At 40.5% G+C, this 15,236-nt stretch overlaps 1 protein-coding gene across 7 annotated transcripts in view; it reads left to right on the top strand.

Annotated features, from left to right (window-relative positions):
* Nucleotides 1–15,236, top strand: part of LOC120568437 (probable cation-transporting ATPase 13A3) — a 39,748-nt gene that overhangs the window by 14,319 nt on the left and 10,193 nt on the right. For 6 of the 7 annotated variants that reach the window (XR_005640728.1, XM_039815969.1, XM_039815967.1 and 3 more), the window contains 14 exons: nucleotides 1,307–1,495; nucleotides 2,916–2,977; nucleotides 4,372–4,522; nucleotides 5,330–5,452; nucleotides 5,581–5,598; nucleotides 7,385–7,535; nucleotides 8,006–8,126; nucleotides 9,969–10,093; nucleotides 10,228–10,391; nucleotides 11,581–11,715; nucleotides 12,366–12,445; nucleotides 12,562–12,604; nucleotides 14,340–14,449; nucleotides 15,127–15,223. Coding sequence is in view for 6 of the 7 variants with exons in the window: in XM_039815969.1 (XP_039671903.1) it covers nucleotides 1,307–1,495; nucleotides 2,916–2,977; nucleotides 4,372–4,522; nucleotides 5,330–5,452; nucleotides 5,581–5,598; nucleotides 7,385–7,535; nucleotides 8,006–8,126; nucleotides 9,969–10,093; nucleotides 10,228–10,391; nucleotides 11,581–11,715; nucleotides 12,366–12,445; nucleotides 12,562–12,604; nucleotides 14,340–14,449; nucleotides 15,127–15,223 (1,569 nt within the window). In the remaining variant the exon portion in view is untranslated. The remainder of the gene's footprint in view (nucleotides 1–1,306; nucleotides 1,496–2,915; nucleotides 2,978–4,371; nucleotides 4,523–5,329; nucleotides 5,453–5,580; nucleotides 5,599–7,384; nucleotides 7,536–8,005; nucleotides 8,127–9,968; nucleotides 10,094–10,227; nucleotides 10,392–11,580; nucleotides 11,716–12,365; nucleotides 12,446–12,561; nucleotides 12,605–14,339; nucleotides 14,450–15,126; nucleotides 15,224–15,236) is intronic. The other variant, XM_039815968.1, reaches the window with a different exon arrangement.

Here is a 15,236-nt window from a genome sequence, read left to right as displayed (position 1 = left end):
ACCTGTGATGATTTCCTGCATGTCTTCCCCCTTTCTCACCTAGCTGTCCTGTCAAAAATTAAAGGCGGAAAAGCCCAAATAATGATCTAAAAAAAAGGATAAGTTTGGAGGAGGCAGAAGCGCAATGCTTATATAGTCCTGGACTAGTCTACACATATTGACAACATTTCATTTCCGGGGTTGTTCAGGTCTATCCAGAAATTCCGCCGGATGTCTCTCATTTAGGCCAGACGTCCCTCGTTTTCCACTTCCTTTGTGTTGGCATTCTAAACTCCGGAGGATTTCTGAGGACTCTGGTTAACTGCTCCTCAGATCTCTGCAGGTTAAATCCAGACAGCTAGCTAGACTATCTGTCCAATCTGAGTTTTCTGTTGCACGACTAAAACAACTTATGAACGTACACATGTTCCACCAAAACAAGTTCCTTCCCGGGCTATTTTGCAGCAGCACCATTGCTCCGTAGATTGACGATTGTGATAGGTTTAAAGAAATGCCAATAAACCAGAGCAGGTTTTTCTCCCATCCCAGAATGCTGCATGGACTAGCCAGACCCTCCTCCGCAGCGCTGTGGAGGAAGGTCTGGCAAAGCGAGACTAGTCCTGCCCCTACTTTAAAAAATCATAATATTACAGAAGGAACTAAAAGATATGTATGTACTGCATCCAAAAATGCAGGTCATACAACAATACACTGTGACTACATTCCAATTCTTATATTCAGTTAAATTCTTTTAAAAAGGGACAGTGTACATAAATTAACATTCTTTAGGGAAAAAACATGTAAATGCAACCGAGTTAGCTTAAAAGCTAGTCGGCATCAGCAGTCCTGTCGCGTTAATAGGCATCCTAGGGTGAAAACAACATAAAAATACAAATACATGTACATCAAATAAAAGCACATTACATTGTAGTTTACAAAACATCAATTTATACACATACATAGATAAGTAATATATACAATTAAAAAAGAGAACATGTGCAATATAAAAATGAAAAGTTATGACGTTAGAAGACGTTCTGGCTGAATATGGTTTTGTCGGTGGTGATCTCTTTCTTTCTGTATTAGTCAAGTATTGTTGTCTTTAATCTATTTTTAAACAGTATAATATTATGGCTTTGTTTGATTTCATTGTTTAGTCCATTTCACAAGCTCATCCCACAAACTGAAATACACATGCTTTTTAGACTAGTTTTTACAAAAGGTTGTTTTAACATAAATGTACTTTTTTTTTTTTTTTGGGGCTTCTGTCATCCTATAGAAATCCGTCTTTGTCATTCATGGATGGTTCCTCCTTGATCTCTTCCAGGTTCCAGCTAAAACTATCATCACTGAATCTCTGGACATCATCACCATCACCGTGCCCCCGGCCTTACCGGCAGCCATGACAGCGGGCATTGTGTACGCGCAGCGTCGTCTGAAGCGCGTCGGCATCTTCTGCATCAGTCCTCAGAGGATCAACATGTGCGGTCAACTGAACCTGGTTTGCTTTGACAAGGTAGTCTGAACCGCCGATATTAGTTCTTGCACTGTGATTTTGAAGATACTTTTTGGGGCTTTTTCGCCGTTATTTGACAGGACAGCCAGGTGAGAAAGGGGAGGTAGAGAGGGGGAAGACATGCAGGTAATTGTCACAAGTCGGATTCGAACCCTGGACCTCTGCGTTGAGGCATAAACCTCTAAGCATATGTGCGCCTGCTCCACCCACTGAGCCAACCCAGCCACATGATTTTGTTTTCTTGTTAGGAATTCAGGAAATGCAGTTTACATAGTGGGATTTCAGGGTCTGTGTTCATCAGCGATCATTTCTAGGAACCATGCTTAACTTAGACTGAATAAAGTCCTGACTCAGAATGCATGAAAATTTGCTTTGAAGCATCCAAACCCACTTCCAGTTCAAGTGCAAGTACAAGGAGAATGACTTCATTGTTTTTTTTACTACGGTTAAAACCACAGAAGAAAATGAATCATGATATCTGGAGGCGTTGCTGTAGTTGAACAATGATGCCATTTAGCCACAACACCAAGCATGCATTTAAAATATGTGAATGGTATGGTATTGATTTACTTTAAAAAAAGCATACTAATCTATAATTGGACCAATAATACCATACAAGGTTATTGTGACTTAGAAATATCTACTGTAATATCTACTATACTGCGCTGCGTAATCATACTCAACCGCCCAAGACAATTGTGATTGGTTTAAAGGAATGCCAATAAACCAGAGCACGTTTTTCTCCCATCCCAGAATGCTGTGTGGACTAGCCAGACCCTCCTCCGCAGCGCTGTAGAGGAGGGTCTGGCAATGCCAGACTTGCGTGTGTGCATGCGTGTGTTAGAGGATTGGATACCCGACCCGAGCCTGAAGGGACCCGGCGGTACCCGCTGGACAGATATTTAGAAATGATGTTCGGGTTTGGGTCGGGCTCAGTCACATCAGCGCAATAAGGCATTAAACATTTTAAATTTAAAAAAGCTTGTTATGTAGGTAGCCAATGGGCCTGTTTCACTTGATGCAAAGATTCGTCTTTGTGATTAAAATAAATTAAAGATATTACCCTAACATCCGTCTTCCTGTGTGCGGAAATTTGTTTATGTATCTGTGACGAAACACGTGCATTTTAGGCTACATACCGTATACATGTATCATTAGTATGAGAAAAAAATGAGATTTTAACTGTGTCGGGCTCGGGGGGTGTGTGTGTGTGGCATAAACAGGTCAGTCCTCGACTCTCTTGAACACTGGTTGAGGTAAAAGTCCAAAAAGTAAGACAGTTCGTTGAATGATTTTGCTGTTGTGATTTTAAAAATAGGACTACTGTGGGGACTAGAATTGATTTCCTGCCCTGTGGCGTGATTAATGCAGCCTGGGTTGGTGCATTAAATTCTGTATTCTATATTTTGTTCTCCTTCAGACTGGTACTCTGACTGAAGATGGTTTGGACCTGTGGGGTGTTCAGACAGCTGAAGATGGCAGGTAAGAGAAGCTCTTTGTTGTGCCTTTTTCCCCCCAAACACATCAGTTTCCTGAGAGTGACCACAAAACAGATGAGAATCAAAAGTCCAGAGGGATGTGACTGTAGCATAGCAAATATGGTTGTAGTGCTCTTTAATTGATGAAAATAAATCAAGCTGGTTTTATTTTTCTCTCTTCAGTATTCTGAAACATTATTTGCACGTCAAAGTAGTTGTGACAATATACACTTGAGATTTATCAGCTGTCAGAGATGTTGGCATTACCTTTATATCGTCATAACAACCTTTTTAACATCTCTGGTTTAGTCATAGCCTGGTTGACACCAGACCCTTCTCAGTTGTAACTGAGAGTGGGTCTGGGCAAGGTTCATTCACAGCCCATTTCCAAAGGGGCGTCACCAACGGACGCCGCTCAAATGCCTCTGCGTGCAATTGGATAGTCCTTCAACCAATCAGACCAACGATCCAGGTGACGTGGCAACGGGTTGCTGCGCTGCCGTCATGTTGAATGTAAACAAAAAGCTGCTTGCTGTCTTTGCGCTATCGCCATCGTATAAAGCCCTCAACGGTTGTGATTGGTGCCTCGATTTGGAAAAATTGGAAATGGGTTTGAATGGGCTCTTGGCCAGACGGACTTGCAGAAAAATCTCAAATTTGCCAGAAGTTCGTTAGGGTTTTACCAGGCTAGTTTAGTCAGGCCATTGTGGGACATTTAAAAAAAAATCACTGAGCAGAGCTGCTTTATGGCAATGTTGGATTTCTAAATAATTTTTGTGGGAATGTGATTATTTTGTTTAGGTATTTAACTTGCTAGATTCGCCAACAATGGAGACACCCGTCTGGCTATTTCATAGAAATACAATGGGAGTAAAACGGACATCGAACTGATTTGCCGTGGTCATTTTAGTTAGTTACTTTGAAGAGAAAATGGCGATTGTTGTTCGTTGTTATGACGACAACACACATCTGTGGCGCTGTAACAGTTCTTTGCGAGTGTTACACATAAAAATGACAGGCGCTCTGACCATCCTGTTGAATAAAATGGAAATGGCTGTTCTAGTCTCATTCTAATTCCTATAGGCTATTTTACGTATCTATAAACAGTTTCTCAGTTGATTTTTCAGAAAGTGTACATAAGTTTACACACCTGAGGGATCTGAAAGAAGGAGATGTTCCTACTTTGGCCTACAGTACACCTACCGTCCTAAAGCACTGGAGAAAGAAACATTCACAGAGGCCTGAACCAAAATCCAAGGACTTTGTTTACTTAAATCAGTATAAGAACATTATGCTTTTCTGTGGAGGAAAAAGGATAGGGCATGTATGACCTTATATTTAATTCAACATCAGCCACTTAACACAGTATTATCCTCTTCTCCATCCTCTCTATTCCAGCTTTTCTCCCCCGGAGGCTGATGCAGCTAAAGGAAGTCTGGTTAACAGTGCATTTGTGGCCTGCATGGCTACCTGCCACTCACTGACCAAGATAGAGGGCGAGCTCTCCGGAGACCCTTTAGACCTCAAGATGTTCAACGCTACAGGCTGGGTAAGCAAAGCTCTTCCATGTTTACACCCAACCTGCTTAGTCACTGGCACCAAACGAATCATGCAGCACCTATCGCTTGGCAGAGCAAGATCGCCTTGGCTAAAATGGTTAAAGTCTGGTGCCATGGATACTCCAGAAGCTCGGACTAAGGTTAGACTTGGTAGTAGGCTACGCGCTGGATGTGAGGCTCAGCCCTTCACCTTTCTCTCTCTGTGTGTTGCCGTTCTCAAACTCCATTCGCTTCAGCAAGCTACACGCTGAAATTGTCTGAAAGTTTTAAAGAAAATTTTGATCGTGCAACCAGGCAAGGCTGCTTGGTTCTTTTGGGGAATGATTGTAAAAATTTACAAAGACTATGGTTACTACATTTATTCTCTAACTGGCACATTTTGGGACAGATTGGTGGAATTGCTGTGAATGAAATAGACACTGTAAGAGGAAATTAGGTTTAACCATGTATCCAGCTAATTTAAATAGCTCACCTTACTGTATTTAACTTCATTCAACACTCATTTAATATTGTATGTGGCGATTGCTTTTTTGGGGGTGCAAATGTTCCATCAAAACAAGTTCCTTCCCTAGACTATTTTGCAGAGCCACTGTCTGTCTGCGTCCGGAGCTTAGCTTAGACAATTGTGATTGGTTTAAAGAAATGCCTAATTTTCCTCCTATGCCAGAATGTATGTGTGGTGTAGCCAGACCTTACTCCACAGCGCTGTTGAGATAGGTCTGATAATGCCAGAATAGACTTAGTGTAATGGAGCTCAACACGTTATTAACATATTCTATGATCTCATTTTTGTTTAGATCCTAGAGGAGCCCACAGAGGAAGAGACTGCACTCCACAATCCCATAATGCCCACAGTTGTGCGACCTCCAAAGCACTCCGTCCCTGAAGCCAGTCTGAAAAATCCACTAACGCAGAACATGGTACAGTAATGATCCACATTGTTGTTTTATGATCAGTATATTTGTTTATGGCTATAAAGAAATATATTTGTAAGGTAGCGCCTGATCTCAGAATTATGCTATCATCAAATCCTTCTTTGTTCCCCCAGGAGCTGTCTGAATTTTCAGTAAGTTGGCAAATACACATATTCACTTTCCTGCAGAGTCATGTTTGTGTGTTGAATATGAAGCTACTGCCAGCCGCTGGTCATGTTATCTTAGCATAAAGACTGGATATGGGAGGAAACAGCTAGCCTGGCTCTGTCCAAAGGTTACTAAATCTGCCTACCAGCACCTCTAAAGTTCACTAATACACTGTTCCCACTGGCAAAAACAAACACTAACATGTTATATCTTGTTTGTTTAATCTGTACAAAACCCCAAGTGTAAAAATGTCACGTTGTGATTTTATGGGGCTTATACGCTGGACTATTTCTAGTGACTTCCTGTCTTTGCTGGCAGCCTCACAGTGATGACAAGACTCCAGGTGCTGGTTGGCAGATTTAGTTATTATTAGGGCTGGGTACTTTTAAGCACCGACCGAATTGCCTCCATAGTATCGAGTATCGAAAAATGCCTTGTAATTCAAAACCCAATTTCAATACTTAAAGGTCCAATGTGTGGGAATTTCTCCCATCTAGCGTCAAGATCATATATCGCAATCAACTCTCTCGCGCCACGCAGTTCAAAGTACGTATTACAGCTACGGTAGCCGTTTTGTATGATGACGCCGGTCTCTTGCTCCTTTCAATATCCTTTTACTTTTTCTGGGCGAAGAAGAAGACTCATGTTCCTGAAATTTGGATTTTGAATACGAGTGGTCCTCCATGTTTCCTTCTTCAAACTTGCCGGGGCCAGGAAGCGACGTGTGACAGCGAAAACGCAAAAGGTGGAGCAGTATGTCCCTTACTGGCTAACGTATTTCAAGATGGCGCATCATTATGGAGCGTCTACCCCAGTTAATGCAAATGCAAATGTAAAATTTCAAGCCAAAAGGAATACTTGGAATTGATGGTGGTGGTAAATATTCATGAAAAAGGACAAGTTTGTGAACGGGCAACACAGATTTTCATAATGAACAACTAAACACGTTACACACTGGACCTTTAAAGTCCAGTTCAGACGAATTTGCGACGAGACGAGTTGAAACTACTTGCATGCCCCAGTCTGCAACGTTCTGAAAGCTGCCGGTTCACACCAATGCGACGGTGTACCATCTCCATAGCAACAACTCTACTTCCATTCTAACTTCCAACTTTCCAGGCTTTCTGTAGCTGGATATATCATTTCAGAAATAAAATAGATTATCGATCATTTTATTTTATTGTAGCTGACTTTACAAGCTGACTTCGCTATTGGCTGTTGAAACATGTGACGTCTCTTACATTCTAAAAACAGCCACTGTTGATTTGACCAGTTCAGCTCTTTCCTGCAACGTTCTAAAATCGGTTTGTCTCGCTGAGAATCTTTGGTCTGTACTGGGCTTAAGGAGTAAATCTCATCCGAGTCAGTAAGCCAATAAGCACGCAGCATGCTTCTACCAAGATCTAATGATGTTTGGGATTGTTTTGGGATTGGCTGCAATGTGTAATGTTGTAATTTCTTTTTGTTTAAATGGATTTTATAAAATTGGTATTGAAAAAAAGTATTGTTTAGGAACCGGTATCAAAGTCGCGGTATTGGTACCGGTACCGGTACCGGTATAAAAATGTTTTTTTGAACGATACAGAGCCAGGTTGTTTTAATCTTGTTTCTAGCCTTTATGCTAAGCTAAGCTAGCCATCTCCTGGCCATTGCTTCATATTTACTGTACAGACATGAGAGAACAATCTTCTTATCAGCTTAGGCTCTTCCATTTACACTGAACGTGAAATGAAGAGGTGATTTGAATTTTTTTTTTCTTTTGCTCCTCAGTCCTTTGAGATTGGTATTGTGCGTCAGTTCCCCTTCTCCTCCACGCTGCAGAGGATGAGTGTGGTGGTCAGGAGGCTCGGGGAGAAACACATGAACGCTTTCTTGAAGGGAGCCCCGGAGGTGGTGGCCAGCCTCTGCAAACAGCACACAGGTCTGATGCTTCTCCTATACTGTATGTTTAAGGTTTGCATGGAGATCTCCTTTCCTTATGTGGCATCTATATGAAGATACAATAAGTAATCAACGGTAAATGAATAATATTTCAAATTACGCCCACGTTTATATCTCTTCCCTGCCTGTTATGTTATATATATATATATATATATATATATATATATATATATATATATATATATATATATATATATATATTTATAATAAAACATATTTAATAAACGACTTGTGTTTTGTGGGCAACAATCTTAATTTAATATTTCTCTCTGAAATGTAGCAGAGTAGAAGTAGAAAGTGGCATGAAAAGAAAAGACTCAAGCAAAGTACCTCAACATTTGTACTTAAGTATAGTACTTGAGTTAATGTACTTAGTTACATTCCACCACTGTAACAATCTAACAAATACTTGACTCATTTAAAAAAAACTGACTGTGTCCTTGTGTTCAGTTCCACAGAGCTTCCCAGAGACTCTGGAGAGCTACACCAGGCAGGGCTTCAGGGTTATTGCCCTGGCACATCGGCAGCTGGAGGCCAAACTCTCCTGGCACAAAGTCCAGAGCCTCAGCAGGTACCACAGATAACACTCAGTAGCAGTACACGGAGCTGAAAAAACCCTAAAACACTGTAACTACAAATCCCCTTTTGCTGACTGTAGCTTGTGCTCCCCATTTCGATATCACGAGGGCTTAGCTCTCACTTTACAAGCAATACACTGCTTTCGGTTTGTGGATGTTTACCATCATTCTGATGTTAAATAAATAAATATAAAGTATAAAATAAATACATTTTAAAATATAAATATTTTTAAATATAAATTGCTGCTGGGACACAAGTCAGGGCCTGACCAACCCTGGCTGGGTCACATGGGAGAGGGTGTCTGATGTTGCGAGACCCGAAACACATGTTGCAGCTGTAAGCAGTCCAACAAAGTGCTGCCGCGAGGGACTAAACACTAAGAGATGCATAAACACACTGTGACGCGCTCGAGATTGTATTGCAATGATTTATTCCTCCACTCTTAAAATACAACGAGCTCTGCAGTTACCAAATGTAAAGTTACTTTGTTAGTCGAAAGAAGTGCGTTGGTGCGGCGGTCAACAGAAAGTGTTCGCTCCCAGGCTCACCCCCCTCTCTGTCAAAGCCCAAAAAACCCCCAGGTGAACAGGTGAAGCAAACAAATATTTTATCATTTCCACTCAAACAGCGATGAAAACGCCCACCACCTACAATACAAGTGCACAATATCATAATCAATAAATAACATAAATGAGACCATAAACAACATACAATACGTGGCTCCTACAACACCTGATGACCCCATGTCAAATCACTGAGGATGTGTCCCAGTGCATCCAGGGGATGTTTCTTGCATAATGATAAATGTAGGAAATGAATAACCATCTGAGGTCCAAGGCCATTTTCTATTTTGATTTTTATATATCTTCTTAAATTCACCTTTTAAGGTAGCCTGACAAGCCAGACCCACATCAAGATGTTGGGTCTGGGAACTCACCATTGACCGGTCTCAATCCGAGGTGCGGAATAAATGGTCTTTCAAATTCCCTCTGCACGCAATAGGATAGCGCTACAATCAGGCAGAGCAACCAAGAATTAGCGAAGCTAGTTGATAGATTAAACTTTTGCCGTATCCGATCGGCAAAACTCCGAACACATCTTCCTTTTTTAAGAATGACTTCAGTGCCGTTCTTTGTTCTTTTCTCAAAGAAAAGCTTAACTCCAAGTCTTCCAGAAGACCGCTGTTCCCAGCAGCAGCAGCAGCCATAAGCCCACCCACCGACTCTATACACAATGTGATTGGCCTGACCAGAGTTTGGTTTTTCCAGCTCGCAAGCCAACGGAGAGTGCCTAGACCCCCCTCGCTGCAAAATAGATTTGTCTAGATTTTCTAGGCTACTTTTAAGCATATTTGCATATAACCTGATACCCATGTGTTTCATATCAAAATGTTCAGAACAAACTCAGCTTTCTGTTTAACAATAAATGTGTCCTAGAGCAATGAGTAAAGAGATAATTCGGTCCTAAAGCTGAAAAGTTGAAGTTCGCTTTTTTTTATTCTTTAAATATTTTGTGAAAACATACCTTTACTCATGCGGACGAATGGTTTTGTTACTTGAATTGAGGACGCAAAAGCAGAGACTCAATCCGGCAATATGTAAACCCCATTTCTGCGCTGTATTATTTCTGAAATATTAACATTGAAAACACATTTCCATATGTTCAGCGACAGAAGGAAAGAACTAAATTAGAAGTGAAATGGAATGTTAGCAGAAAGGAAGGATGTCACATTTTTTTATTTATTTCATCTGATGACTTGAAACATGAATTGTGTACGGTATTACGGACAAATAATATGTTTGTAATGGTAAAATGTATGACTTCTTGCTTTTAGGGACCTGATAGAAACCAACATGGAGTTCCTTGGTTTGATCATCATGCAGAACAAAATAAAAGAGGAAACTGCCGGGGTTTTACGCGAATTACGTCAAGCTAACATCCGCACTTTGATGGTCACGGGTAAATCCGTTTAGTGACTTTATTCCACTTGTTTTGAACGTTGTGTCATCATTGCATTGACGCCTGATATGAAAGAATGCAATCACAATGCAATCGTCAACTTTTTCTTTTCTCTCTCTTTTATCCTCGGTTAGGTGACAACATGTTGACGGCGATATCAGTGGCTCGAGAATGTGGGATGGTCCGCGCGCATGAGACGGTCATTATTGCGGACGCTGCGCCTCCTAAAGATTTCCACCTCGCGAGTATCACATGGCATTACACTGAAACCCCTGCTCCCACCACCAGGGACAATCAGGTGAGACAGAAATCCTCAGAGCCATTGAGAAATGAATAAACCGATATATGTAAACACAAAAAAACTATAGAGAATATTTGTACTGTCTATCAGGGGTAGTCTGGACTAGAGCTGTAATCTGGCCTTAAAAGTTAGGCCCAACAAGGCCCAAGCCTGACAGAATTCGACCCGAGCCCGACAAGTACATTTTGATCGACATCTTTTTAAAAGCCTGAACCCGTTTACAGCCCGACATTATTCAAATGTGTGCACGCACTCAGCTCTTTGCCTTTTGTTAAGAATGAGTCATTTATACATTTTTTAACATCATTTATTAATGACTAATGTAGGCTATAGGCCACTTGGAAGTTGGAACAAAGAAATAAAATAAGTCTTCCAGAGGCCAGCCTCCGTTTCACCTCCTCAGCTTCCATGTTCGCTCTAATCGAAACGCATCACCTGACCGCTCATTTACAATGATAGAAATTAAGACCGAACCTTCAGCTCTAGTCTGGATCAACGGAAGTACATTTCCAGGATAATTGCCAGAAGGTGAGGGACATCCGGGGCGTAAGCCACATGCCAGATGTCCCTCCCCTTCCGCTCTCTGTGTGTTGCTGTTCTCAAACTCAGTTCGTTTCGGGAAACGACAACAAACTTCGAGCTAGCAAGCTACACGCTGAAAATGTCAAGTTTGGATCGTGCAACAAGGCAGGTCTTCTTGGTTCTTTCGTGGGAATGATTGTAAAGATTTACAAAGAATATGTTGACGGAATTTATTCTCTAACTGGGACGTTTTGGGACCGATTGGTGGGATTGCTGTAGACAAAGTACACACGGCGATACACTGGTATGAGCAAATAAGGTTTAACCATGTATCAGCTAATTTAAATAGCTCAGGTTACTGTATTGTGTCAACAGTTAACTATTCTGCAGAGCCACCGTCGCTGCGTCCGGAGCTTAGCGCCGCCCAAGACCATTGTGATTGGTTTAAAGAAATGCTAACAACCCAGAGCGTTTTTTTTTCTCCTATCCCAGAATGCGTCTGTGGTGTAGCCAGCCCTTACTCCACAGCGCTGTGGAGATGGCTCTGGCAATGCGAGACTAATATCAGGGGTAAAGACATTTTTTGTCAGCCTGAAAAAGTCAACAACAGCGTTTGGTAGTTTTAAGGCGTTCCAGTGATATTGGCTCATCCTCTCTCCTTCAGACTGTGGAGATAAACCTGCAGGACGCGGTATATGACAAAGAGAAAGTTCCTCAGCAGGAACAACGCTATCACTTTGCCGTGACTGGCAGAGCCTTTGCTGTCATCACTGAGCACTTCCCACAGCTCGTCCAAAAGGTACAGGCCTCATCTTGAGACAGACAAACATCTACATGTTCATATTAGTATAAGGTTTTAATCAGCGTTAGAGACAATTTACACATAAATTGGTGTATGTAGTTTAGGTCTCTGTCTTACTACACCGATGTGGTTTGGATGTTGCTGTAATTCATTTGTTTCACACACATAAACACAAATGACATTGAAGAAATATAAAATGGTGGTAGAAATCTATAATGGCTTATATAAAAACCACACTCCAGGGACATACCAAATGTAGACATACAAAATCCAGTACATTTTAAGCATGAGTGTTCAAAAGTTTCATTAAAGAAAATTTTACGAAAAAGAGAAACACATGCAGAGAAGCAGAAGTAGATGCCACATTCACAGTAAAAACAACAGTTTCTAAGAGGGATCATTATTTCCAAATCAAATGTTTTAGACAGCAGGGCACTTCTAAGTCTATTTTTATACGTAGAAAACGACACAGAGGAGTCATTACATGTACATTTTCATTCCAGAAAATAACCACTAAATTTAATAGAAAATTGACCACAGGATTTTTTTTTTTTTCTTTACATAGAACATAGGGATTTTTAGCCTGTCTACTGTAGTTGGTTAATTATGGAAATCATTCTGTGTCTGTCCACACGGTGGCGCTGCAGCTGGTGCTGAGAGCCACTGTGTTTGCCCGCATGGCTCCAGACCAGAAGACTCAGCTGGTGGAAGTCCTGCAGAGCATCGAGTGAGTCTCTCATCACTTTGTTTGGCTTCAGTTAAAATCTGTCGGAGATCATATGATGATAAAGATTCATGGCCATCAGCAAACGTACTACTTTGACCCGCTGTTTTTCCTTCCAGCTACACTGTTGGGATGTGTGGGGATGGTGCTAATGACTGTGGAGTAAGTATGGATTATTTCTATTTAATATGCCCAAATCGTAACATAACAATACACGTCTTTGTCCCATCTCACACCAGACTGATGCCTCATTTGTTAAATGCCAGTGTCTGATTGGCTCTCAGGAACTCATACAAAATAAAATACAGGTAACACAGCGGTGGCAGCAGTGCTCAAATCCTTTACTAAAAAATATCCATGATCACATTTGAAAAATATTCAGCTGTCCAACAATTAAGCAACATTTTGTATGAGTGTTGACATTTTTCATACATACAGTTTACAGTTGTACATGGAATGTTTAAGCCAAGTCCATATACTGCTGGGTAATTAAAATGCTAACAAAACATATATCTGTTTTATTTATGATTGTATTACACATGATGTGTTGCATGTAAAACCTTATTTCTTCAAAGTTTCTAGTATCCAAAGTGTAAAATATAATAATGTATATATAATGTAAATATTTCCATCAGAACTGTAGAAGAGAAAAACAATCCAATGACTCAAATAAAGGTGTAGCACATTACAACTTTCACCTCTTCTTTTTTTCAATCATTTTATTTTATATTAAAATTTTTAACAGGTGTTACATAAAAAAATAAAATGAAATATGGTACGTAACATGGAAACTTAACTCAGACAACGCAAACCATACAAACAATCAGACTAACAGATAAAAATAACAAAAACAAAAGCAGGCAAAAAGGTGGGGGACAACAACACAAACATAAATCATCGTCTTCCATTTTACAAGAACATTGTCATTGTGCAGTAGAACCATACAACAAAATTTGCTTGTGCAGCCATTAAAACAATACTCACTTTCATATACACACTCACACAATAGATACAAATAAAATAAAAAATAAAATATAAAAACATTATCAAGGCATCCAATATTGCGGAGTCCCATTACATAGAATCCCTATCTAGAAAGTGCAGCTGTGCTGACTGGGGGAGTGGGGGGGGCATGATTGTTCAGTTCAACTACAATAACATCGAGATGTTACATTTGGATCCCAAAGTTACAAAACCTTTTAATATGATATCAGCATAGCATCCTCCCCAAGAAAATCTATAACAGGGCTCCATGCAGAAGAAAAAACATGAATGTCTCCTTGGAGAACACGTGTGAGCCTTTTCAAAGGGAGACGTTATCTAGCCAATTTGAAACTGATGGTTTGAAATCGTCTAGCCAACGCTGTAGGATTGATAAGCGTGCACAATACCATAATACCATTTATATGTTTTCAGTTCAGGTGAGGCAGCGTGTAGGCCTAAAATACACTGTAGGGGGATTAGGCTCAATATGACAACGTATTATGGATGATACTTCCCAAGGGGTTTTGGGCGGGCGTGTGAGAGAGAGCAAGAGAATTTTGTGAAACAGTATTAGCTCATATAGATTAAGAAATAAACATGACAATTTTATTACACAGATTTTATGAACCCAGTTGGTACCGTTGTATTTCTGAGACGGAAAACATTCCACTGCTGAATTTCTGTCTTAGAGTTGCTTCAGTTGAAATTCTTCCTGTGGAAGACAAGCTGAAAGTTCTGTGTCACATCAAATGCCATCTCTTCTTATTGATATTTGAATGCAAAGTTATTTAAATTAAGGAAGTTGTGTGTGTGTGTGTGTGTGTGTGTGTGTGTGTGTGTGTGTGTGTGTGTGTGTGTGTGTGTGTGTGTGTGTGTGTGTGTGTGTGTGTGTGTGTGTGTGTGTGTGTGTCAGGCTTTAAAGCGAGCTCACAGTGGGATCTCTCTGTCTGAGCTGGAGGCCTCTGTTGCTTCACCCTTCACCTCCTCCACCCCCAACATCTCCTGTGTCCCCAACCTCATCAGGTAGCCACTCCCTCCACTGTGTGCAATACTTTATGCTAATACTGCAGTAATAACTCAACTGTGCAATACTCCGGACATGAATACTGAATTTATTAATACTGCACAATAGATCCCATTTCTCAGCACTATCATTATTTACACATATTTTTCATTTTTACATGCATACTTCTTACTTCTATTTGGTTTACATATTTCATATTCTATTTTATTTCCTTTTTCTATTTCTTTTTTTAAAACGTATTTATATATTTCTATTTGAGAGTGGAGCATATGTAACGAACCAAATTCCTCCCTGAGGGTTAAATAAAGTAGTTGGATTGATTGATTGATAGAATATCATCCAGAATTTAGAGAATTTGACATTTCACAAACATACTATAAGGTACTCTATGTTACAGAATTGTTTAACAAACTTCTCCACATCAGTTCTGTCTGTAACCACCAGGGGTGTAACACACACACACACACACACACACACACACACACACACACACACACACACACACACACACACACACACACACGGTTCACAGTTGAACTCATAAACACTTGATGACTCATGGGTTTGATAGTGGAAAATACTTTTTTATAGTTGTGGAATAAAATGTACATTCTCATTTTTTAATTTCTTTGAGCTTTCTAACTCTGATTATTTTGAATGTTCTTTCCTTGCTAAGGGAGGGCCGAGCTGCCCTCGTTACATCATTCTGCGTGTTCAAGTTCATGGCTCTGTACAGCATCATCCAGTACCTCAGCGTCACCCTGCTGTACTCGGTAAACACACTGC

This window comes from Perca fluviatilis, chromosome 11 (assembly GCF_010015445.1).
Source record: "Perca fluviatilis chromosome 11, GENO_Pfluv_1.0, whole genome shotgun sequence".
NCBI lineage: Eukaryota > Metazoa > Chordata > Actinopteri > Perciformes > Percidae > Perca > Perca fluviatilis.
The sequence above is the reverse complement of the archived record's forward strand: the minus strand, read 5'-3'. Positions and strand labels throughout refer to the sequence as shown.